This window comes from Vidua chalybeata, chromosome 3 (assembly GCF_026979565.1).
Source record: "Vidua chalybeata isolate OUT-0048 chromosome 3, bVidCha1 merged haplotype, whole genome shotgun sequence".
NCBI classification, from domain to species: Eukaryota; Metazoa; Chordata; class Aves; order Passeriformes; family Viduidae; genus Vidua; species Vidua chalybeata.
The window spans coordinates 64847399-64873736 of record NC_071532.1 but is presented as its reverse complement, the minus strand read 5'-3'; the positions used below and the strand labels follow the sequence as shown (position 1 = coordinate 64873736).

General features: G+C 41.4%; 1 protein-coding gene across 1 annotated transcript in view; it reads left to right on the top strand.

The window, feature by feature from the left end:
- Positions 1 to 26066, top strand: part of DCBLD1 (discoidin, CUB and LCCL domain containing 1) — a 46213-nt gene extending 20147 nt beyond the window's left edge. Inside the window, 13 exon segments of the mRNA XM_053939503.1 lie at positions 4967 to 5104; positions 5573 to 5624; positions 6361 to 6433; positions 8099 to 8232; positions 12245 to 12285; positions 13548 to 13763; positions 14832 to 14956; positions 16484 to 16631; positions 16711 to 16827; positions 18301 to 18391; positions 19412 to 19461; positions 20984 to 21103; positions 23597 to 26066. Coding sequence (XP_053795478.1) covers positions 4967 to 5104; positions 5573 to 5624; positions 6361 to 6433; positions 8099 to 8232; positions 12245 to 12285; positions 13548 to 13763; positions 14832 to 14956; positions 16484 to 16631; positions 16711 to 16827; positions 18301 to 18391; positions 19412 to 19461; positions 20984 to 21103; positions 23597 to 24114 — 1823 coding nt within the window. The 3' untranslated portion in view covers positions 24115 to 26066.
- The last annotated feature ends 272 nt before the right edge of the window (positions 26067 to 26338 follow it).

Here is a 26338-nt window from a genome sequence, read left to right as displayed (position 1 = left end):
AGATTTTTTTTTCATCCCTCAAAGGAAACTTATTATTACTGTATTGTTTCTGGTATTTCAGGAAACCCAGAGAAATGCCCAGACAAGTTCTTGCTGAAGATCAAGTTGAGCAGTTTCTTAACTGTCAAAACACTTTTAACAGTTGGGTTTCACCTGAGTGGTTGCAGTATCCTCAGTTTTCAGCTTTGGAAGGACTGATGCAACAAAGAATGTCAGCATTTTGTTTTATCAAATGGACCTTTTTTCCTGTTAGCTGCATACAGTGTGTTAGTCTCTGTTTTTTGTTAAACTACAGTTCTTCACTCATGATTCCTAGTTGTTGCTGTGTTTCTGTCTTTGGATTTGGCTAAAACCACAACCATGTTAAAAGAGGCAATCTCACTCACCTGAGGTCAAGCAGGCAGACCAGCCTGTGCAGGTGGCCAAGAGGCTCCATTTTAAAGTTGGGATTACTTCCCCAACTTAACTCAGATGCCTTTTTCTTTCCTTTATTGCAGTCTTTGGTAACCCTTTAGAAACATTAACCGAAAGTTATATTTGTTTTTCCTGAAACAAGAAATGCTTACCACTCAGCCTGAGGTCAGACTGTGTTGCACAGAGTTAAATGTTGAATAACTAGGCTGTCTCATCCTGACTGCTCTGTCATCTCGTATCTGCAGAGTGTTAAACACCACCTTCCCTGCATCCTGCAAGGAAGGACATGGAGCAGCACTTTCTGTGTCCTTGCAGGGTCCTGCTGGTTCCTGCTGCACACGTGCATGTCAGGGTTGGAGCAAAGAGGACCTCTCTTGGTAAGGGGGAGAGGAAGAGTTACTGCTTATCAAAGCATTTGTGTGAATGTGGGATGGAGGTGAATTTTGAGACTGAAGGTGTTTTCATACAACAGATCCTTGCTAGTTTTGTGAACTGTTTGTGAAAGACTTGCACTGTGGATGAGTTTTTAGCTCTGAAGTGAAACAAGTGTAATCCGTGTTCATCTCATCCCCTGTCCTTCCCCAGCTACTGAAGTAATTCCAAAATTATTTATTTGAGAAAAGATTACAATTTAAAACATTGTTTTCCCCAAACAAATGGATTAAGACATAATAATCCTTTAGAGGCACATCCATGGATTGTTGCTGCATCTTGCCTGCCAATGACAGCTTACTCTGCATGTAAAGACTGAAAAATGGGAGAAGATTCTCTGTTGAGCAGAAGACATAATTATTTAATATCTAAACCAAGTTTCTTAAAGACCTCTGCAAGTGTCATGCTGCAGATTTCAAATGAAGTTGAGGAATATGAAAGCAGAATGAGCATAGTGAACTGGCCATTGAATAGCTGAAGAGGGAAATAGTTGCTTCTAAAAGGAAGCAAAAGCCTTACAGAAGAGGCAGAAAGTATTAAGAGCTACAGAAACAAGCAGCATGTAGGCATTGCCAGCTGGTGTGAAAGAAGAGAGTCCTCTGGGCACAGTACTTCTTAAGGGAAGTAGAAAAAATAAAGGAACATAATTCAACAAGGAAAGCTCAGGAGCTGTGCCAGAGCCTGGTTGACAGCAGAAGTAAACTAGACCTCATAAAACCAGACAATGCTGTAAAGATCATCAGATTTGCAAAACAACACTATTATGAAAAAGACAAAAGCGGTAGGCTATTGCTAACATTGAAAAAATAAACAATGTGTAAAATAGTCTCTTCAGTCTCCAGAGGGACCAGCCAAAGGATATCCACGAGACAATTTGCCGTGTATCTTGCAGGATGTTAATATTGCTTGGAGACAAAAGTGTTTTATTTAAGCCACCTAAACCATACCAACAGATCAAATTTTCTGCATGAAAGGCATTAAAAGTTAGTTTAATTATGGAGACTATTAAAATTAGTATACTTGAAATCCTTAGACCCCTAATATATCTTCTGCAGAATTTTTATAAATATGTATAAAAGGAATCTGGAGTGAACAGACAGAACCACAATTGGGTCAACTTCTTAATGAGACACAGAAAGAAGAAAAGGCCCTGGCATCTAGATATAGTAATGTTGAAATATGGAGAACACCTTCTGAGCTTCACCACATGTAACACATCTGTTTATTAAATCAAACTCTTTCCTTTGTTCTTATAAACAAACCAAATAATCCTGCCTACTTACCCCAGCAGAGCTCCAGCCAAGTCGCTTTAACAGGAAGCTGAGAGAGATCAGCATTCATGACTCGTTTTTCAAGCCGAATATGCAAAACAGCCCACCTCACAACTAACATTAGAAGATGAAAAACTGATAACGTGATCTGGCAGTTCTCAAAAGGGATCTTAAAAAACTTCTGGCTAAATCCCAGGTTTAGGAATTAAATATTTATCCAGAGTCAAGTCCAAATGCTGCAGTAAAAATTTACAGGACCCTATAAGCAAGTTTCTCATTTTCATACCGGGGCTTTCTCCATCATCTCTCATCTTCACTATGGTTTTACAGTATTCATATAGACAGCCCAGGCAAGTCTGAGGACCTGACAGTGTAGTGCTGATAAGGTATTACCTGATTTGTTGAGAAGAAATATACTGAAATATTCTGCAAGGCTTCCTCAGTTTGCAACACAAGAATAAGTGAATGTTTCATAGTATTAATAAATTCTACCTGCTCCACCCCCCCCCACACCTTTTTTTTCTTACAAATCTTTGCACAAAACTTATAAACCTTTGGAAAATATTCCTCCCTTGAGTTCTTGCTTCTATATCCTTTAAGGAATTAATCCTAGGCTCCCTTTATTTTGAGCTACCCATGGGAATCTCTTGGTACGCCAGAACTGCTTTTGGCAGAAGATAACCATAGCCTGGTCACCTTTTAGGATTTATTACTTAATAGCAGAAACTTGTCTTTAGACACTGAATGATGGTTTCTTAAGCTGATTGCTTCTGAATTTCTTGCTTTAATTTGGATTATACAGCTCTGTGTGTCTAGACTATTTTGTATTTTATTTTATTTTATTGGTTTTGCTCATGATGTATGATTTGTTTGTATAATTATCTGGAACATGTGTAGACTTGCTACTGGAGGAGACACTCATCCCTGATCCAGGTGATGTGTGGTTGCGTGAATCAGCCATCTAAATTATACCTCCAGAGTAGATAGGTCACTGCCAATCGCTGCGAGGGAGAAAGCCAAAGAACACTTGTGAGAAAATGTGTAGAGACAGTCCTTGAGAGAAGAAAAGGACTAAAGCTTTCTCAGGTGTTTTATTTTGAAGATGTGCAATGCTCCCTGTCTTTTCCCCGTTTCTCTCTCTCTCTCTCTCAAAAAAGTATCTAAGTTAGCACTTCTCCCACTGCAACCTGACACAAAAGACCTTCTCAAATAAATCACTCGTGCAGTTGACTGGTATGACACAGTGTCAGATGCTGTCTTTTTGATAAGTTCATTTCCTAAGCAATTTGTTTAACCCTTTTTATAGACATTGTTTTCTCTGACTAAGTCGTGAGTCATTTTTCAACACATGAGTACTCCAGGGAAATGTCACACTCATCGCTTGTTTCTCTGCCTGCCTGCCTTCACCATATGATTTTTATAAGCCAAAGGGACAAGAGTTCCTCCTTTTGTTTGTCCCATTCTGCTGACAGCTGGCTCTCGTTGGCTCTGATTGGGCTACTCTATAGGCTGACCTTATAGTTGTTATAAGACAAATGAAGTATTTGGAAAAGAGCCCCTTTCCTAGCCCAGAGCATCAGGCAAAATTAAGTTTTTAGGAGCCTGTTATGATGGGTATCACTCATCACATTTGTGTCATGATGTGAATGTAATTTCTTGTGTCTCAGAAGCTGAAGTTGCCCTAAAGTAGCCACCACCACCAAGATGAGGTAGTCTAGGAAAAATCAAAGTGATCATTTTTCATCCCAAAGACTTGCTTTAGGACACAAAAGCTGTCATTCACCTCAACAGAACAGATGGGCTGAGGGCTTGTAAAGGGTCATTTGGATTTTTTTTTTCCTCTGGGGAAAAAAGTCTGTTTGCCATCTTACAAAAACTTCTTCTTTGCAGTTTATATTGTACATAGACTCATAAATTTGCACAAGTATATCCAAACTGCTTTGAATTTTTCTGTATTATCTGTGCCTGAGGGCAGCTAGGGACAAGTGTTTGCGCCTAGGTACGGTGACAGAAGGCAAATGCAAAGGCTGTGGTGGTCTCAAAGGAACACTCCCCTCGGGAATTGACTTTCTGAGGGAGCAAATGTAATTACTAGGAGTCCTGGGCACGCCTGCTGTCACAAGAAAGGAGTGTCCCAAAGACCATTCCAAGATACTGCAGTTGGTACCTATAAAACCCTTATCCAATTCACTGTAAGCACAAGTCTGTTGTCTCCCTGTCCCACTCCCTTAATTCCCCCCTTTCTCCTCTCTCTTTTTTGTTTTAAAAATCTAGAGGCTTGAACTGTGTACTTCCATGTGTTTTTAAATGGAAAAAGCTTAGGAAATGTTCTAAGTGAAGCGTTACTGCCTTGTAGTACAATTCAGCTTGTGACATGCAGGTCCTTGAAAACCAGGTGCTCTGTTTATGATCTTAATCCTTTCTGACTGGCTGCTGTGCCACAATGGCATGAGCTGTGTGTGTTTGGAGAGTTTATCTCAGGGACCCTGCCTAGATCCCTTGGATTGCTTTTGAATGTAGTGTCATTTTCTCTAATGAGTTACTGCTGGTTGTAAGCACACTGTACTTCAAAGGTCGAAGGGCATTAATCCTTCTCTTAAGGCTTATGTGATGAGAAATGTGAATGCTGGAATTGTTGCCATGCAGAGACAACTGGATCCTGGCCACTGCTTGTCAGGGTAGCTTTAGAGCTCATACTCGTAAAGGACTGAAGCCAAAACCCTTTTGTCAACATTTGGGTTGATACTGAAAAAGAATGAGTGTATTATGAAATTCTCTGCTAGTCGTGAGACTTTTCCAGGCTAATTACGTCATCTAAACTTTTGAAAACTTCTTTGTTCTGTCTGTAGGGCCATACTGTGGTAATGTGATGCCTGTCCCCAAAGAAATCATTCTAGATAGCAATGAGGCAACTATTCACTTTGAGAGTGGATCCCACGTGTCAGGACGAGGCTTTTTGTTGTCTTATGCCAGCAGTGATCATCCAGGTAAGGTGATATCCAAAAGTAGTAGAAGATTAGTGGCATAGTTCCCCCTATTTAATTATCATCTTTACAGACATAGAGCTTTTGCCTAAATGTTTGTTCCTAAATATTTCCAGATTAGCAGATTAGCATGGAGGGGGAAATAGTGCCTTCTCCTTGAAGATCCACAGTGTTTTGAGCTCCAGCATCCATCACACTGTGATAGATTGGAGGGGTAGGAGGGATTAAAGTTTTCATTCCCACATTTAATGTTCTGGAGGTCTGTTCAACTTTGAAGAAGTTGTAAAGCATAAGAACAGTAGAAGGGGGAGTTGAAAAGAATGAAAGAAAACTATAGCTATTGCTTCCAGTCTAATAAAATTGCTGAAATATTATACAGAGAGGTCTTTAAATGTAATTTCATGTTCTGGCAAATATTTGTCTGTATTTTTACATCCTACAATGGGAATTGACATTTTTAAATTTTCACAGATCTAATCACCTGTTTGGAACGAGCAAACCACTACACAAAGGCTGAATTCAGGTAAAGAGGGCTTGCAGCTCTGCATTCTGGCTTGCTTTGCAGTATCTGTCAACTGATTCAATTGTTAGAAAATGTTAAAGAGTCTTGGTTTTCTGGAAAAGTGAATTTTTTTTGAGTAATGGTCTAATGCCTGGTTGTGAGAACCCATAGTGCAGAATGGAAGACTGTGGCCCAGAAAAATGATGGAATGGAGTTGCAGAGCTCTCAGCAATTCTCATTAAGTGCATACATATACATGGTATATGTAAAAAGAGTTTCCACTTTGAAATTCAAAGTAGCCTCAAATTCCAGTGCTTCCTCTGGGAGCAGATCACGTCCCAGCTGATACAAGATTATCTGAGGACAAGCTATAATTTCTCGGTTCCTTGAACTTTGTGATAGGTTTGAAATGGTAATAAATTGTGCTCTTTTGGCTGCTGTCTGGATGTGCATATAGGCTTCTTACCTTACTCTGAAAACTTGTGTGGTAGCATTTCTAGAACAAGAGAATTAAACAGAAATAAATGCCCTTGCTAAACTGCTTTTCTGGTTCTTTGTGTGCTACTGTGTTCAGTCCACCCATGAACTCAAGGGCCCATTTATTTAGCTCCTAGACTCACTAACAGAGCATCAGTAATTTAGAGAAATTACTGCTAAAATATTTATTGGTTTGAGAGCGTTTCTTTTGTAGGAGTTTCTTTGTGTGTATTGTCACTACAGTTCATGCCTTAAACAAGCCTTTCTTCTCTCACTACAGCAGATACTGTCCTGCTGGCTGCAGAGACATAGCAGGTGACATTTCTGGGAATATTGGAGAAGGATACAGAGATGTAAGTACACAGGATAATGGGGGGAATTTATAAAAACAAAAGAAACAAGAACAGAGCGACTTGGTTTCAACTTTTGCTGCTTGACTTTTGTTAGTAATTCTTCTGGGCTGTTTTTCTATACCTTTTATTATCAGTATATAAGTAAGTTATCAGTATATAAGCACACAGAGACACTTTTCAAACAGACAAATCAATCGTGTGAGAACAAAGTCCACTGATTGTCAAATATACCTACTGACTTGTGGTTTCTGGCTTTCTGGAAAAAGCCTGCCTAGTGTTTGTCCTTCTTGAGGCAGTGCTCATCCATGTACGAAATATTTCTATGATTTTTGCTTTTACTTGTTTGGTATCCACATGTGAAAAAGATACATTTCAGTAAAACGTGGGCTTTCTTTAAGATTATGCCTGCACTATCCTAGCATATACTCTGAGATGAAATAAATATTACACACTGCCTAACCACATGCCACCAGTAACTACCAACCTCCTGGATTGTTTTAACTTCTTGTTCTTCAAACTGAAAAAGTTGACGTGGTTGCATTTATCCACAGTTCATATGACTCAGAGCTCTGCCCTCTCTGTGCCCCTCTCCCTGGACTTTTCTCCTGTCATGTCTGTGAAATCTTTACCTCTCTCACAGAGGAGTAAACCTAATTACACCACTGAAGAAAAATCCCACCCTATCACAGTCACTGAGTTTCCAAAAAGTCAGTGCTCACGTTTAACCTGTTCATCCAGTTACTCAAGCATGCTGGCTCCAGCCTGGAAAGTGGCAGAGCTGAAGAAACAAAGAAATGCCACATTACGTTCTCATTAGTTGGAGTTATTCTGCCCTTGGTTCCAATGATTAGGGCAGAAAAGCAGCACATGGCATGACCTCATGCAGATTTTATCTGCACTGAGGAATTTGCAAAAGAAAATTTCCCTCCACCATTAAGGAGGATTTTCTGATGGGAAGAACCTGCAGGGCTCCCCTGGAGATGTGCTGCCTTTGTGCCTCCACTATCCCCAGCCCTCCCTGGAGGGGATAGCTCAGCACCCCAGCTTGTCCAGTAGCACAGTCCAAACTGGCCCACTGTGAACCTGAACAGCCTCTGCCTGCAGCCCCTAAGAAAGTCTTCTTTGTACCTTCCTCTGTCCCTTTCCTGCTTTGCCCTAGCCCTGTTATTGCCACCTAGCTGGCACAAGAGTTGTCTTGCTTGTATTTTTCAGCACTATCCCACCTGAGATAATGGGAAATGGGCTGCACTTAAAACCCAGCAGGAGCTACTCAACACATAGCCAAACCCCTAAGGTGCACCATAATTCAAATCCTAAAGTGCAGTAATAGATAGGTTTGTCTTCAGGCAAGAACACCAAGGAATTATTGATTTATCTTCCCAAGGAAATGTTGCCTTGCCTTTGACTTCTTTTTTTCCTGAGGAGTGACAATCTTACAGCACCTTCTCAGAAGCAGATAGTTTGTTTGTTCATTTGAAATAAAAATTACTTTGGGAGGTGTATATTTTTCAAAGATTACTGCTCTTTCTCTCTCCCCTGCCTCTTATTCCTCTTGAGCTTTTGCTGGGTTTTATGAGCTGTAACACCTGTATACTGGTAGCTTGGAAGGGAAGGCATTAGCAGTTTGCCAGATTGATTTCCTGAGCCTTGGCTCCTGCCTTTCAGACATCTCTGCTGTGCAAATCTGCGATCCACGCCGGCGTGGTGGCGGACGAGCTGGGCGGCCAGATCAGCGTCACGCAGCACAAGGGCATCAGCCGCTACGAGGGCGTCGTCGCCAACGGTGTCCCCTCACTCGAGTGAGTACCACAGCTGGCGCTGGCACTGGGGCACGGCCCGGGCACAGGGCACTGCCCACCATCTGCACAAGCAGGTGGGGACACGGTTTTGAGGAGAAAAAGATGTTTGGAATGTTTCTAGGGCTTTATTAAAATGGTACTGGCAAGGGAGATAGGAAGAGTTTCAGTGGCTCTATATACCATGTAGGGTGGTGGGTTTTTTTTTTCCCTTCTGTTCCTTCCAAAGCACATTTACAAATTACTTTGTTAGCAGATACATGAGAGTATGATGTTCTGCAACAAACAGCTTTAATCGATGTGCTAATAAATCATGATAAATTCATGTTGAAGTTTAAAAAAAGCTAGGAAAAATGAGTAAGTAAAAAGTGCCATTGAGCCATAGGGGATTTAATGAACAACTTCTTAAACATTGTGCTTTTGACATGTTCAGAGTTTTTCTCTTTTAGAATATTTATAGCAAGGGTGCTATATTTACCGCTTATCTTCTGACTTTTAATTGTACTGCTGTTGAAGTAGAAATAAATCCTCTAATCTCTATCCAGCACAGTAAGACCTTCCAGCAACTGCTTCTGTCATTCCTGTTGGTTTATAGTTTTTAATTTTCAAACATTATCTGGATTTTACATGAGGCCTTTTTTTTTCTTTTTTGAGAAGGGAAATTTCCATCCCATAGCCTATGAGAGCTACAGCAATATGTAATTTTTCTACTATTTTCCTGTTTTCTCCATGATTTCTCACACCCTCCTGAAAATTTTACAGTCATGGTTTCATTCATAAAAAAAGAGCATTAATGTGCTCTGTTGCTGTGCTTAAACTTCAGCAGAGACTGAAATGCTTTATATACAATGGCACTGGAGTATACAAAGCTAGGTAGTATGTAAATCATAGCCAAAGAACTGTACAGCCTAAATATTTTCTATTTTTCTTGGAAGTTAATTGCCAAAATTAATGTAAACTTGTCTCAAGCAAAGCAGGGCTGAGAACTCTGGTCAGGCACCAAGCCCCTCCATAAAACAAATAATATAAATTCTTTCCATCACACACATGCCAGCTTAGTGAAACCCTAAATTAAATACTTTGTACCTTATCTAAAGATGTTACAGAACTGTTCAGATACATTCCTATGCTTGTGACCCTTGATAATCCCAGTGGAGTAACTTGGACAGTAGCACATAAAATTTTCTAATGAAAAGGAATTGTGATTCCCATTTATATTTTTTTTTCACAGTACAAGAGCCAGTGGGCAAAGAATGAAATGTGTAATTCTGCAAGTGTGCATGTGCAGGGGGTTTAGCCCATTTAATGTGAGGCCCTTGAGAGAGCACCCTGAGGAGGAGCCCCTGTAGCTCTCCTGCCTATGGGGGCACACAGAGGCACTCCTCAAGCATGATGCACATCTCCAAGGGACAGAATTGCCCCGAGGTTGCTTTCTATAGGTTATACAGGAAGCCACAGGCTCATACTGGGCTGTATGCCTACAAACTAGACGACACGGAGTTTGAGAAAAATGGGTGTGTCAGCACAGGGCTTCCTAGGATGTTTCTGCCACACCTGGCAGCTGGGACAGTCTCTAGAACAGATGAACTGTTGGTGTGAGCTCAGGAAAGGGAAATTGGAGTATGTAGGGAAATGCTTTTGTTTCAAAACATGAAAAAGGGCTCCTAGAAACAGTAGGCCTGTTTACTAAGAAAATGAACCAATGCGTTTTGTGCTTTAAAAAGTATTTTTTAAGAAGCATCTACAAAGCTGCATGGCTTCCCTGTTCTGCAGTACCTACATGCTGAAGGAAAATCCTGCAGATGAGCCAGTACCCGCAAGAAAAAATTGGTGCTTGAGCAACAGTGCCTTAAGAGCTTTTTAGATGCCCTTAAATAAGAGCTTGCTCAAGCTTTTAAAATCTCATTTATAGTGGATTTCAGTATTAAAGGTTTAAATTATTTAGCGACTTTAGCTGAAATTGACCTCATCAAAAGCTGCTGCTGGAGTGCATCGAGCTGTTAAGCATCTGTGTTGTTAACGTGGAGTTATGTCTCATTCACCCACCACCCTGCAAGAGCTGAGCTTGGCCTCCCCACTCCATTTCTCAGTGTGTTTGTTACACTCCAGCATCTGTGAGGTTTTCACTTCCCATGATTCATGTGCAGACCTGCACCCCCAGATGCTGCAATGAAGACCGAGTGGCTGGATTTACTGGGCAGTTGTGATATTCCAGTGGAAATACACAGGGTGCTGTAACATGGCCTGGCCTGTGACCATACATCTGCACACGTGGAATCATTTGCCTTTGAAAATGCAAGAGACTGCGTGCTTGTCAACAGTGAAAGATGAGATTTGGGGTTAACCTGCACTGCTTAAGAGAAGCTTGCTTGAGACCAGCTCTGGCAAAAAAAAATAAAACGCAAGAGCCTGAAGGTTGTCGGGCAAATGAGGAACACGGAGTTATACCCTCCCTTAGAGGACAAAGTGGAACCTGTGTGACAAAATTCCAGCAGTCACATTAGGAAGCTGATGAATTACCACTTACTGAATTGGCTTGTTCTCTTTAGTGAATTACAGTAGAAATTTATCAGCTTGATTTCATAGCTTTGTAGACCTTAGAAATACTAACCTCCTCTATTTGCTATATTTGCAGTCCTCTATTTGAAAGGGTTCTGGTTGACTTTTTTTCATTATAAGTATTTAAGGAGCATTGTGATTGCTGGTTTGGGTAGGTTTTACTGATTATCTAGGTATTTATTTTCTTCTTTTCTCTTGAAATGAATTGCTTTTCATTCACTAAGAAATCAACAACTGTTTTGGCTGTGATGTGAACTGGTTTGAAGTGAGCAGAGTACATCTGATTGCCCCTAAGGATTGCCTGTGGGGAAGATGTGGGCGGGAGGGCTTGTGTTTCCCCTTCTAGCTACTCAGCCGCCTACATGCCCAAATAAATCAGCTCCCACCCAGAGCTCTGAAGGGCTTAGTTTGCCTGTAGTCATTAGTTTTCCCTCAGTGACAAAAAAGGCAGTATTTTTATTGACCTTGACGTGGGACCACTTTCCTATTCCCCGTTTGCAGTGCTCTCAAAACATATAGCCCTGCAAAATATATAACACCATGGTAAGGCTGCAGACAATACCTTGGGGGAAATTTTCCTGGCCAAAAACAAAGAAAGGGCAGCCTAAAAGGGAACTGTCTCCATGCTTGGTGCAGAAGTTGTTTTACTGCTTAGTCACGCTAGCCAAGGCTTTTCAAAAGGGGCCAGTGATGCATGCAGCTAATCAAAGTGACAGCGGAGGGGGCAGATTTTCAAGAAATCTAAACTAATTTCATGTTAAAACCCTGGGTTTTCTTTTTATTAAACAGCCAGTCATTGGAGTCATTGCTTCTGGAATGAAACCTCAGGGGCATTTCCTTGGGAATTAGAAAGTGGCTCCCTGAGAGGCCAAGGAAAACTCAGCTTTCCCTTAGAGTAGTGATTTTATCTTGTCCTGCATTGTGCAGGACTGTGTGGAATGGCCCAAGAAATGGCTTTTCCCCTGAAGCAAAACAGTCCATGTCAGGAGGAGGAAGAAAAAGGGAGCCATAGATGTGGTTAATGGAGCATAAAGAACCATTCCTAATGGGAGATGTTGACCATGGTTATAACAGAACTGGTTCCCACCCAGATTAAAACAAGGAATAGTTTTCATCCCGTTTTCATCCTATGACACACCTGTAGCCTAAGTAAGAATGGCCAGAGCTGGTGTGGTTTAGTCTCCATCAAATGTCAACTCTTTCACAAATAGCAGGAGTAACAGGGTGATGCAATGGGAAGTCACTTTAAAGCTTTAAAAAATGCTCAAAACTATTAAAAAATCACCTGATTTCAGTCACAATGAGAGATGCACTTGAGTGCTCTTAAGAGGGTCAGTATCCAGCCAGCAGAGAAAGTGGCTGTCTGGCCAGAGATATTTTACTGGATAAACAGTGATTCTGAAGCTCTACCTCAGCACTCCTGTGACCACCTCATTACCTTTTTCTTTTCTTACAGTGGTTCTCTGTCAGATAAGCGATTTACGTTTACTTCAAATGGTAAGAAAAATTGCTTTGTTTTTAGCTACTTAAATATTTTCTGTTAAAATTTTAAAAAATAATCAGGAGACTGTCAGGCTGTGTCTAGGAAGGATATTTTAGGACAACAGTTTTTTAAAATTGGCAAGTGAATAAAAAAAATTGAAGGGATGTGAAGTGAGCTAGAAAAAAACACAGAATATGTGCGGTCATACGCACATAGATGAGAAACAGAAATAGTATTCTGCTGTTACATTTCTGGTGCCAGCATATGAAAAATGACAATCAGATAATCCCATTTTTATGTACTTTAGGCCACAGAAAATGAAAGCAGTTTTTCTTCAGACATTTGTAATTTCCATCTTCATCATACAAACGGAGAAAGAAAACATAGGAGAAATTAAAATATATTTATATTGCACTGATACAGAAGGCGTTTTGTTTATGGCTTTCCAAGATGCAAAACCCTCTTTTAATCCGTCAAGCCATTCATTTTCATAAAACACAGCAAAGAGGAGGGAAAAGTTCGCATTCGTTCATTTGAATTATATTTCACTCATTTGAGATAAAATCATTTACTATTCTACTGAAAACTGTAGAGCATGTATAGGCCTTTGAATCTGCCAAGGAATTATTTTTAACTTCATTGAACCATATTCCACTGGCCTGTTTTCTCTGAAGAACCTTGATGTGCAGAGACTTTGTGGGTTCTTTGGTGGAGTTTGTAGTACTTACCCACAGATATTATCTTCATGATATCACATCTTGGCAGCAGTATCAAGGAGCTTCTCTAATGAGTAACTTTCCTAGCCCTAATTGCAGGTGGGAATCATGAAATATTTACAGTAAAGTATTCCTCTCAGTACAGTGCCTTCATCTGTGAAATGTTTTGTACAGCAGAATTAGTTAATGCCAATCTCAAAACATAAATATTATGTTTCAGAAGGAAAAATTTAAAAATAAAAAATGTCTTCACAGGAATGAGACAAAAGTGCAGAGATTAAAAAACTAAATGGCAAAAATAGCAGATGTAGTCAGAAGGTGTCATGTATGTAGGAGTTAGACTGGTAAAGGATTGGGACTTCAGCACTCTGGTACTGGATCATACACTACAAATTGACTGGTAAACACCACAGCTAATGGAGAGCATCAGGCTAGCACTAGATTCAGCAACGTCTGACTTTGCTGTTGTGGGTGGTCTTCAAATGTTGCTAGCCTAATATAAAAATATCCTGTGAAAATGCAAAATAACTCCTTCTGCCTGTCTGTGTGGGGACTCCTAGGCTGCAACAAATCTCTCAGTCTGGAAGAGGGATTCCTCTCCAAGAGCAAGGTTACTGCATCTTCCTACTGGGAGGAGACCAATGAGTTTGGGCAACTACTCCTGTGGTCCCCAGACAAGGCTTGGCTACAAGTCCCGGGATGGTCTTGGGCTTCTAACCACAGCAGCAACCGTGAATGGCTGGAGATAGACCTGGGAGAGAAGAAGAGAATAACGGGTATGTCGCTCTCTGATTATTAGAGCGTTTCAGCGGGAGAAGAAACTGAATGCAGCTGAAAAGCTGAGGGTGCAGTAATGCAACGTTTCTTTTGTTAAATGTAATTAAATGTTCTGCACTCAGGAATATTGTTTTCTTGTTTAAAACATCATGGCTATTTACAAGACTGGTCTTCCTATGGGGATAGAGGATTGAACTCAACTGTCATGCATATCTGATCTTTAAGCATGCTGACAGAACAAAATACTTAGATAGGGAGCAGTAGAGTCTGGGTGGATGATTTGGAATCAATAAGAAACACGAAAGTCATTAAAGCCTTTGAAACAAGGCCGAAGTGAAATAAATTCCTGTTTCCATCTCCTGGTTTAGTTGTAAAAATGTAAATTACAGTTGCTGCTAAAGATGTAAAGATGGCCAATACAGACCATAATATCAAAAAGCAATTTTCATTTTGGAGTCACAGAATCACAGAATGAGTAAAACTGGAAGGCACCACAGTGGGTCATATGGCCCAACCTCAAGCAGGGTGATCCTAGAGCACACAGCACAGGATTGTGTGCGGGTAATTCTTGGATATCTCCACTGAGAGAGACTTCACAACCATTTTGGGCAGCATGTTCCAGTGCTCGGTCACCCGTGCAGTAAAGAAGTTCTGACTTGTGTTCAGGTGGAACTTCGAGTGCATCAGTTTTTTGCCCATTGTCTTTTGTCCTATTGCTTGGCACCACTGAGCAGAGCCTGGCTCCGTCCTCTTGACACCCTCCTTTTAGATACTGATGGACATTGATGAGGTCACTTCAGTCATTTCTCCTCAAGGCTGAACAGACCCAGCTCCCTGAGCGTTTTGTGCTCTGTTAAAAATATCCATTGGTCTAAGTTCACAATTTAAAACAGATTTCCATTCTTTACCCAACTTTTAAACTCAATTTCAACACAGTTTGGAAAATAAACTAACACCTTGAAGACTTAAGTTTTCGGAATTGTTTTGGTGTGTGTGTTTGCATTTGAAAATGTTTCCTTAAAACAGGCACATAGCAAATGAAAATGTTTCTTGAATTTTCTTAAAAGGGATTAAGACCACTGGTTCTGGATCCATGAATTTCAACTTTTATGTGAAGACATTTACAATGAACTATAAAAATAATAATTCAAAATGGAGAACTTACAAAGGGATTCTGAGCAATGAAGAAAAGGTAAGGGAAAGTGGGAAGAGTAGGAAAACACGAAACAATAATGCCTATCCTGTCTTGACATAGAAGGGCAGGCTTTCACTGTCAAGAACAATTAGGAGTTTCAAACTTGTCTAGACTTGGGCTGTCTTCACCAGTGTAATTTATGGCTACAGAGTAGATAGTGAGCTTGTCGAAACAAGGAAGTTATCCAGGGATTGGTGAAGCTGTGGGACACGCACAGGGAGGCATGTGTATGTCTGCACCCTTTTTTTAAAAAAGTGCTGTAATTGGAGCTGTACAGCAGCTGTTGGGGCAAGTCCTTAGCTCAGCTAGTGTTTGCCCGTGCCAGGGATGCTGTTGATATGGCACCAGCAAAGCTGAGGGTCAGCTCCAAATGCATTGGGATGGTCAATCCACCTCCCCCTGCCAAATGAAACAACCCCTTGGGTGAAAGGCAGAGCTGCTGGTGGAGTTTGTCTGAAAACATTTTCCCCTGAAAACCTCATGTTTCATTTCAAACAAAAGAAATCCCAAAAGCCTTCTTCCATGTCTCCACTATATTCAAAGTCAGACCTCCACTCATCATTCTTGAGGGATCTCAGCTTGCCTCAGGAGAAGGCTCTGCCATCCTCAGGGCTGATGACAGTTTTTGAAAGTTTGGCAGAGCTGAAGAGAGATGTCCTGCTAGCTCTGCTTTTCTTAGCTTGCATAGCAAGAAATTTCCAACATTAATGGGGTTAATATTTTTTTAAATGTTAAACTGAGGGGATGCTGGCCCAAAGAGTGACGAATCAACCTAGTAGTGGGTGAACTGCAAAGGCTTAGCTATTTAAAATATGCAGACTTGCAGTTTCCCACAGTGACTTGTTATATACAAATATCCTTTGAAAGTATTATATATGATCTTGGTTTCAGTTATGGTGCATGACAGAACCTGTCCCATCAGAACCCTATATGGCCTGGCATTTTATCTAAGATATGCTGAGCTCACTTCTCTATCTCATCAGGCTTTTAAGTTTTCCTAGATTGTGCTGAAGCATCTCCAAGAACTAATATTGCAAGGATGACTGTTCTGCACAGGGGGCTAAGCTGAGTCTGGGAAATATTGTATAAGTGCAGAAACAACTGTGTAATTAATAGTCATTCTTCAAGCTTGATATAGAAAAGTGACCATTTTACTAAAATGCCTAGAAATGGTCCACCTCAGTTTTTTCTTTTTATGTTTCTGTCCCCTATTTCCAAGAAAGGGTGCTGCAGTGCTCTTAAATAAAATATGATAGCATTATACCAGCATACATTAACTGAGAATTACACAGTATTGAAGTGGTGATAATCTTTCTCCTCTGAGCTAGCAGAAAAATGTGATCATCTGGCACAACTAAAAAGATTATTTCTTCCCAGAACTCTCAATTCCTAAAATCTTGTGGCTGAATCCCAGGTTATCAGTGTGTTAGTCTTAGGAAAAATCTTTGAAGTTGGATGTCAGGAGCACGTTGGAGGAAGAGACTTTTAAAAGAGGGCAGACAATGTGTGCACCTTTCATTGCAGGTATTCCAAGGCAACTCCAACTCTGGTGACATAGTGCGCAACAACTTCATCCCTCCCATCGTGGCCCGTTACGTGCGGATTATCCCTCAGACCTGGAACCAAAGAATAGCACTGAAGCTGGAGCTGATGGGCTGTCGAATAATGCCAGGTAGGGGGTAAGCAGTGCATGGTGCCTCTGAAGCCCCCTGTGCTGCCCAGTGCCACTGATGCCCCCTTCTCTCTTGCAGCTAACAGTTCGTTCACGCATTCCATGTGGCAGAAACCGAGTCAGAGCACAGAAACCTCCCTTGGAAAAGAAGACAGGACTGTTACAGAGCCCATCCCCTCCGAAGAAACTAGCTTGGGTAACACTACCTAGTGCTGCATTTTCTCTAGGATGCATCATGTCTTCAGCCCAGTCTGAGTGAACTTTAAACTTTCTCACAAATCAAAACTTTTATTTTCCCTTCAGACTGTATTAATGACAGAGAGAAGAAGGAGGAGCAATAAGTTCTTTTTGTCTTAAGGCACAGAAAGAGATTGAAAGCCTTAATTTTCCTTGATGTGTTAAACATTGGGCTTTGGTTTCCCTGTCATATTGGTTGATTTGCCATGCTTGGTGGGTGGCTCAAGGGAATACAGTGAGCACTCAGCAGCAATTTTTGGGAGAGTTCTTCCTCACTCTCATCCTGTATTTTAGAATTTTTTAGTATGTGAAGGAGTCGTCTCACAAAAGTATTATCTTCTCTCCACACAACCATGACTCCTTCCAGAGCAAGTTCCCAGCTGAAAGCAGCATAGAATAGTGCCTGATTGTGTAATTAAACACTCTTCCATAATGCCTGTGTTTATGGGGGCTCAGACAACCTTAATTTGTGTAATTCTCCCTGAATTTACAGTCTTCATCTTTTAATGTTGTGGAGCTAACTTCTTAGACCTTAAAAAGCAAACAAACAAAATTTGGTGCTTATACTGACTGGTGGGCTCATAGCCAGGCAGGAATTGCCAGACCCACTGTACCAAATGCCCACTGTACCCATTGGTAGCTGAGAGTTGTAGAAATACCTCTGTGAAAAAACTAGTTGTAAGAAGCAGTCAGTGGAAGAAAAAAAAATTTGAAACTGCTTGCCAAGAGCAAGCAAGCTCAGTTCATCTGTGCAGCAGTATGAGTAAACCATCCATGTACACTGAAAAGGAAATCTACTGAGATTTCATCTGCTAAACTGTAAATACCCTGTGGACACTTCTACTGCCTTATTCTCACAGCTGGCGAGTGTCTGTAGAAACAGGGAATGGCACACTCCTGACACAAGAGCCACCCCACTGCTAATTTTCAAATCCCTGCTCTAAAGCATGTTGTGTTAGAATTTAACAGCAGCTAAACAGGTTTTTCCCTAGGTTCCCTCATGGAAATCTTTGAACTATTTTGACTGAAATGTTTCAGCCAGTTCAGCATGAGCCAGATACTTGGCATGTAAAATTGCAGTCTCCTTTGGCAGATTTATAAGCAACTGCAAACAGAGTGTGCATGAGTGGCTTTTTAAAAGTCATCTAGTGTGTAATAAGAACTCTTCTTTGTAAGGATACATATAGATGCCAAGTATAACCCTTGAGAAAGTATATTCAATTATTTTGTTTTAACATTGTTCCACATGGGTACATGGCATCCAACCATGGCTGAGGAGTAGTCTTTTAGTTTTACAGTTGTACATTTTCATGCTCTCTTCAAGAATCATTCCTGCAACATTATCTAACTTCTGCTGTAGTAAAATTTACCAGCTTTAGAGTAATTTACCTTTTAAACTTTTATCCCTTGTTTTTTTTTTTTTCTCATGCAGGTTTAAAGCTTACAGCTATAATTGTCCCCATCTTCATTGTGCTGTTTCTGTTCTTGTTCTCTGGAATTTGTATCTGCACAGCCCTACGCAAGTAAGATACTGGTTTTTGTCAAAGGAGGCATTTGTGGGTACCTAGCTAGCATGTCCCACTCCTCTTTCCAGAGCCTCCTTACCAGGGAGCTGGGAATTGATCCTATTTGTCAGTCTTTCTTTAAAGTAGAACTCACCTGTCTCTGTAAATTGTATTTCTTACTGTATGCCTCCTCTAGTCAGAGAAAAGTGAAGGTAAAGCAGGTCAGAACTGTGCATAACCAGCTGTTCTCTTCACCCTACCATATACCTACAAGCACTGAGGTATGAAGCAGTCAAAGACCGGACAATTTCCACACCAAAGCCAAATAAAAATTCGGTGAAGGGAAGGAAGATTTGGCTAACTATCCAGATAATTTTCTTTTATTTCCCTCTTTTATTTTCTTTTAGTTTCTTTTATTTCCCACTCCCTTAAGTTAGAGCACTTGACCTAGCATGCTGGAAGCAGAGCTCAGCTCTGTGGAGTCACACATACAGTGGTGCAAGCAGCTAAAACTAAGCTATTTCATCTCACAAGACTGAAGACTGAAAGAAGCACTGCTAACTGCTTCCTGCTAGATGCCCATTCCTGTGAACCTGCACTTGCATGTCGAACCAGGAAATGCTTTTGTCAGCGGATGGGGATTTGGAAGTGTAAGCAATGCTCTGGTGATGCTGCTTCATCACCAGTGATACTCAGCTCTGCCCTGGATTCCCAGTAAATCTATAAAATAGCCAAAGGATTCAGAAGAGCAGACCCAAACACAGCCCAGAGTGACATATCTAGACATAGACACATCAAACTAATGAGTGCCAGCCCCGAAAATTTGAACACCAGCACTCACAACTTGCACATAGATGGAGAAAAAGAAAATGTCAAAGTGCTGGTTTGCATGCCTGATGTTCTAGTAAACAACAACCTCCAGGAAATCAAAGTGAGCCTTGTCCTCAACCACTAAGTAAATAGGCTCTGCTGGAGCTAAGGCATGAAGCTGAAATGCTGTAAGTACTGATGTTTATAAACCCTTTTCTCTCCTCTCAGGCGAGAAGCCAAAGGACTTTCCTATGGATTATCCAGTACTCAGAAATCAGGTTAGTGAAGAATCATGCACTTTGTCCTGTCCTGTCCACTGGGCCAGCAGGAAGGGGTTTATGCAACTGAGCATTTAATGCTTGTGAAATAGCATCCACATTTCCTCATTCAAATTCACCTCTTCATACAAGGGAAACAGCAAATGATAGTCCCACTTGTGTCATCCTAGCACAGTGCCCTGAGAAACAATATAATTTGGTTTCTATGACAGAAAGGCAATTAACAAAAGATCTATTATACAGAGTGCATAAATTAGCATGTAAGAGTGCTCCCAGGTGCCCTCCTTTTCCTTCCCACTTCCAAAATACCTATTTTGCAGAAAATTACTGCTTTTCTTTTCTTTTCCCCACAGCAGAGGGGATTGCCTTTCTCTAAGAGAGCAAGGGATAATAATTTTTTATGGCTTTAATATTTTCTTCTCACTGCCCTCCCTGACTGAAACTGTATTTATAAAGTCTAATAACAGTGAACTGTATTGAATGAGGGATTGGCTTGAGCACACTGCTTTAGGAGATGACTGCAAAATCCTGATGAAGTATTTTCTTTGTCTTGCTCAATAACATTTTCTAGAGTGGGGTTCCCATCAGCTTGGCAGTTGGGGTGTTTTTCCTGGCCAACCATTTCTGTAGAGGAATATCCTTCTGAAACTCGTCTTTCCATAAAAAAACCAAACCACTGAGCACTTCATATGTCTCTTGACAAGTCTCTTGCAATAGCTCAGCTCCAAAATTTCAGTAGGTGCTGACGTCAGTGAAAGGAACGCTGTTACCCACTGCAGCTCGCCCTCATTAGAAAATTAATTTGTACTTAACATCATATTTGCTAATATGATTTTTCAAGGTCACATCATAATCCTTTCTCACTTGCTAATGAGGACAAATCCCAAGAAATTGGAGATAGCCTCTTACCCAGTCAGTTCATTTGTTGTATGTCTGCTTCATGAATCAAGCTCCTAAGCCCTTGTGAACCAAGCTTGGGGCTTACAAAGCTGTGAGTCAAACTCACCTCTCCACAGACCTCCTGGTACAGGCTCCAGCAAGTCCCTGCCACTGTGGATTTTTTCCTTTTATGTCTTACAAGGATGTTGTGAGAACAAGTTAATTGATGAATGCAAGTGCTCAGATACCAGTAAAACAGAAGCCACATTAATCTACAGAAAAAAGGAGAAATTTTAAGCATTATTTTTGCCACATATTCAATGCCAAAACAGAACTGACTTACAGTTGGTATTTTATCAATATACTTTGTTAAGGCATCACTGTAGGCACCTACAGAGTTTGAGCCCTTCTTGCCAAAAAATCTTATATAAACTTGGAAATCCCAGTTGATGATTCACTTCTTACTTCACCCTCCAAATTTAGGGGGCTTTTTTTAAACAAACAGCCCATTTTAGTCATGTTTTAAACTATTTCAATATATTGACAGTAATGAGTATACCAAAAATTAAACTTACTTGTCAGTCTTCTGATTCCATGCATTTAACTTGCTGATAAGCCTTATATTTTAATTTCTTTTTCATAGGTTGTTGGAAACAAATCAAGCAGCCCTTTACCAGACATCAGTCAACTGAATTTACCATCAGCTATAATAACGAGAAGGAGACACCACAAAAGCTGGATCTGGTCACCAGTGACATGGCAGGTAACAGCTGCTCCCGCTCAGATGGATCCCTTTTGCTCTGTGTGCAGAGCCAGTAACAGGGAGAGGGATGGCCCAGCAATGTGACAAGCTTCAGCTCTTATGCAAGCTGAGGCCCAGGAATAGATTTATTCATGTTCATCCCAAAAGTATAGTGAAGCAGCTATAAATATATTAGGGAGGGAAAGACCCGCTGTTTTGGAATTTTGTTTTCTTGGAGTTGTTGGAAAAATTTCCTGACTCTGAAATGGTTAGAGCTGAAGGTAATGATGGAAGGCGCTCAGGCATGGATGAAGTGCCAGAATGTGCCTAGGATAGGATTGCTTCCCTTTGCTGACTAATTTTTGTGTTTCTGTTTAAACACAAGTGTCTCTGGAAATGGAACAAAATATGATGCCCCTTGCTGCTGATCAACTAGAAAAATTACTTGGTTTATGGTGGGATTTCATGCCTAGCTGGAAGTTGTGCTAAGATTCCCGTGCAGCTTTCCTGAACTATTTGGGAGATGAGGTCTCCTGAAGAGGAGGCAGGTAGATGAGAGAGAAGAAGTAAGCCAACCACAGCACTTCTCTCTTGTGTTACCCTGGCTCCAGGTCATTGTTTGGATAGAGCAAATCCCAATGAAAGAGCATCAGTACTATTTGCATCCCAAAGGGATGATTTTTTAATTCATCCTCTTAGCACATCTTATCCCCCCCTAGTCTAGTCTGTCTGGTAAGGCTAGTGAGACCAGCCATTTCATGGGATCAGTGATCAGCACTCTTGAAGAAAGATTAGTTTCCTGTTTCCAGCCTCCAGACCTTAGAAATTCCTTAGAATTTCTTCATTGTGTTTGGCAGAGAAATACATTTTAAAAACAAATGGATGGTTACTGTAATTCCATATGGTGCTGCTCTCAATATCTTTCAAAGACAGTTTCAATCCTTTATAGAAACTTTCAATATAAATATGCAGAGACCTATAAAGCAGTTTTAAGGAAAAAGAATGAATAAAGGTTGCTCACAAAATATTAGGGTTTTAGGTTCCCTGGCCATATCTGGGAAGTCTTTGCTCTCTCCACCATCCCCTCCTGCTGTGTTTGTGGGAAGTCTAAACTCTCAGCCTGGCTCAGGTATATTCCCAGCCTTAGCATTTCACCTGTAGTCTCCTTAAAAATAAAAAACGTGAAATAAGAACGTGAATGCAACCTAGAAATGTGCCATTTAATAATTTAATTGCAGAGAACACACAATTTGCATACAAGTTATCATGCTACATGGAATTCCCTCACTTCAGACCCCCAGCTGCCTGCTGGTTCCCAAAGGCAGCCAGGAGGAAGCCAAGATGCTCCATCCTGAGGGAGAGACGTTTCTGGGGATGGCGGCAGCATTGCTGGGGAGAGCTGCACTACTTACTTAGAGAAATATCATAACACCTTCACCCTACATGCTGAAGTTTGGGACACAGCCAGAAACTGCCAAAAAGATTCACAGGACATATGGGATCGAATTCGACGCTCATGTCAGATGAACCGCGATGCCAGAACAGAAACCGAGCTAACTTCTTCACGCCTGCATGAAAACACGATACTTCAGCAGTGTCATTTACTAGAGCTGTTCAGGCCACCCTTAGTATCTGTAAGAGATTGTCGCCAAAGCAAGAAAGTTAGAACGTTTGCTTTTCTCATAATAGTATTGCTTGTTTTTTCAGGAAACCTTCTCGTTCAGATCTCCTCACATGGCAGCCTGGCACCTACCTTAGCTAGAGGTGCAAACACACACTTCTTGAGGCTGTGTTCCCTCCATCTCACTCCAGCTCCTGCTCAGGCTGTTTGCCTTAGGCCAGCTCTATCCCTGCCATCCCCCTTGACTGGGTGACTGCCCAGTTCCTCTGGCAGCACCATTCCCACTTCTCCCCCCAAGCTCATTCCCCCTGGCACGCCTGCAGCCGTGCTGAGCTGGCTTAGCACATTTCACACTTCCATTGACTCTCTTGGCTGCCGTTTTGCCTAACTTCATCCTTCTTGTCAGTCAGCTGCTGTGAAATGCCTTTTAAATAAAGCCGGCTCGTTAAGAATCCTCTGGGCATTTTAATTATTCCAAAAGTGGAACACTCATTTTGGAGAACTTCTTGCTTGTGGATCTTCATGCAATGTCCTTTGTCCAATTTGTTGCTAATATTTTGTTTACCTCACTATTTTTTAGGGCTTTCAAGTACACTCCAGAAATGTTAACTTATTTGGGAGGGTAGGTAAGGAAAGGGAGGGAGGGAGTAGAAAAAGAGGTGGCAGATTGGAGCTTCTCTGTGGAAGAGTTTCTGCCATGTTCTGCAACTCTTGCTCGCTGAAGGAGGTTACAGGATTGGTGTTGGGGAAAGGTTTCTTCACATCCCCAGTAACCACATTTTTGATACAATAACAGAGTAGTTTTTCAGTATAAAATACCTATCTATGCATAAGTATTACATACACAAGATAATCAGTCTATGCCTTATTGAGCATTTCATGCTTCCTTTCAGATTATCAGCAGCCTCTCATGATCGGAACTGGGACAGTAACGCGTAAAGGATCTACTTTTCGCCCCATGGACACCAAAGAGGAGGGAAGAAGGGGGAGTTCTGAGTTTGAAAATCACTATCACTGCCCTCACAGAGCTAACAGGCACGAATATGCTCTGCCCCTGACCAGCCAAGAGCCCGAGTACGCCACCCCCATCATAGAGCGGCACATAGCAAGAGAAAATAATTTCCCCCCTGAGAACGGCTACAACGTTCCTGTCGCCTCATCTCAGATACAGTCCCTTACCGCTGGCAGCTTCTCCAGTTCGTGTAAAACCGACACCAGGAACGGAGACTATCAGACACCCCAGAGTGTCATAAACTATGACAAACCCAAAGTTAATGGTGTTCTGACCTCTGTGAGCTACAGCACAGACTACCAGAAACCCCAGCAAACTGCTCTCGGGGGCGAGGGTTACTCCACGCCCAGAGACTGCCTAAAGCCCATAAGCCAGACAGCAATGACAGCTCTCTTGTGATTTGCCGAGCAGGAGCGGCACGGTGCGCAGGAACGTCACCGCACAGCTTTCTGAAGTGAAAACAGAGTTTGGAGGGACTCTGCTGTGGGAGGCAGAAGGCAAACAAGCCCTGTGTACATAATATTGCTGTCTTGCTGGGTTCTGACATCTGAAGAAAGCATATGCTGTTTATCACTGTTTATAGCAAGAGAGATGTTATCAGTGAAGACTGTACATCTTATTTTCTGTAACTGATCTCAGTGCTCCATTTGCAATGTGTGCAATTTGTACATAGCTTTTATTTAAGGAGAATTTCTTAGGTTTCCTTTTCACCTGGGGGTTTGAAAGGATTGCAGGAATGCCTATTTAAGAAAAACAGTCCTCTTTTTCTGTCTTTATCTTACCTGCTGCTGTACTGGCAGCTGTAAATGGTGTATCTTATGGTTGTGTTGATTCATTTCCTTTCCTATGATAACTGAAGATTGGGCTGTAGTTCTAATTGGGAGGATAGAAGTTAAACTTCTTGCTGCATAATGTGCATGAGAGAAGGCAGCTGAGTATTTAAATACTGTGCTCAAACACAACTTCCCAGCTGCTTTTTTAGCAGCAATTCTCACATGCTTGAATTTGATCTAGTGTACAAGCTGAGCCCATTGAACTTGCAGTTCATCTTAGGAAACAGGTCAAAAGGCTGAAACTGGTTTTGGGTTCAAGCCATGGTTATCACTCCACAACAAGGGAAAAAAAAAACAAAAACAAAAACAAACAAACAAACAAAAAACCCAAGACCAAACAACATATCCAATACCAGTTAATCTGGATAAGTTTTGTTGGGTTTTTTTTGGTTTTTTGGTTTTTTGTTTGTTTTGTTTTGTTTTTTTTAATTTAGGAAGTGTGTGTATAACCAAAATGTGAATTTACAGCTGGGAAGTCAATGCTGTTCAAGCCCTAGCTGATTCTTTTGCTGCTAAAACTATAAGGAAATTTGTTCCTTGGCACAAAGCAGCAAACTTCCTGAACTCTTTATTTCTCCATTAGGTATTTTTCTGTTATATAAATTTAGTGTAACATTTGTCTTAGAAGTATTTCAACTAACTGAAACACAGTGTGTGTATGGGTTACTGTTGCAGTTAAATTTGCAAGACACCAGATCAGCACTGTTGTTTTGGAATAGTTTTTCTTTTGCAGCTAATGTTTCCCTTAGTTCCGTTTTCAGACAAACTTGAAAAAGCTTGGGATTGGGTGCAATGTATCGCACAGTAGCTGGCTCCTCTTTCAGCAGGGGCAGCTTTGGAGCAGAACAGCTTCTGGTCATGACTGGGACCGTTCACTGCCCTTCTACCTCCCGGACTTGGGGCATTTCTTTGAATTCAAAAGCTTGTCCTAAAATGTCAAGAAGCTATATACTTCTGTGAATAAAGAATGGTGCTATACTTAAAGCACAAGGTTGGGAAACGAGACCAGTAAAACCTGAGTTCTGGGAAAGCCGCTCTTTGAAGGCCCTCCCTTTATTTCCTTGTATATAAATGGGGTGATTTGCAAAGGATGCAACGAAGACTGATCAGTCTGTTCGCAGAGTGCTTTCAGATCTCTGGGTGGAAAGTGCTGTCAGAGGACAGACTGGTTGCAGTGGTACTGCTCACAAATACTGCTGACTCCGGCCAGACCTGAACTTAAGGCAAGCTCTGAGTGGGTTCTTTGCATACCCTTGTTTTGCAGCCTCAGGTGGTGCCATTCCCCCGCGCTGCCACACCGTGCATGCGATTCCCGTGCAGAGAAGAAAGAGTCAAGGTAACCTCGTAGCCTTCCTGTGTTTGCTGTCAATACAGTTTCTGTGAAATGTCTAAAACACCTCAGGTCCTGAAGTGAAACAGCAGCAGCCTGTTTGTTAGACCGAGCTGGGCGGTGTTGTTTACCTTCTGTTGTTTACATGTCTGTGTAAATAAAGAACACTGGTATTTGTAAATCAGCCACACAGGCCTGCCACTTCACTCCGTGACTCAATTATCGCTGCACGCCCACTCCCGCCACATACCCTGCAGGGTGACAAGGAAGTGTTCCTTACGCCCTGCAAAAGTGCCAGTTGCGCTGCTGCAATTCACGGCTCCAGTGTGACAGGCTAAAAAAAGATTCTCTCAGTGCCCCATTTAGCCCAAATTTTCTGTTCATAAGCTCTAGAGAAGAAGAAGAACCCACAAACAAATTCCTGCGCCAAACCCCACTGCAGGATGCATATGATTGAGGA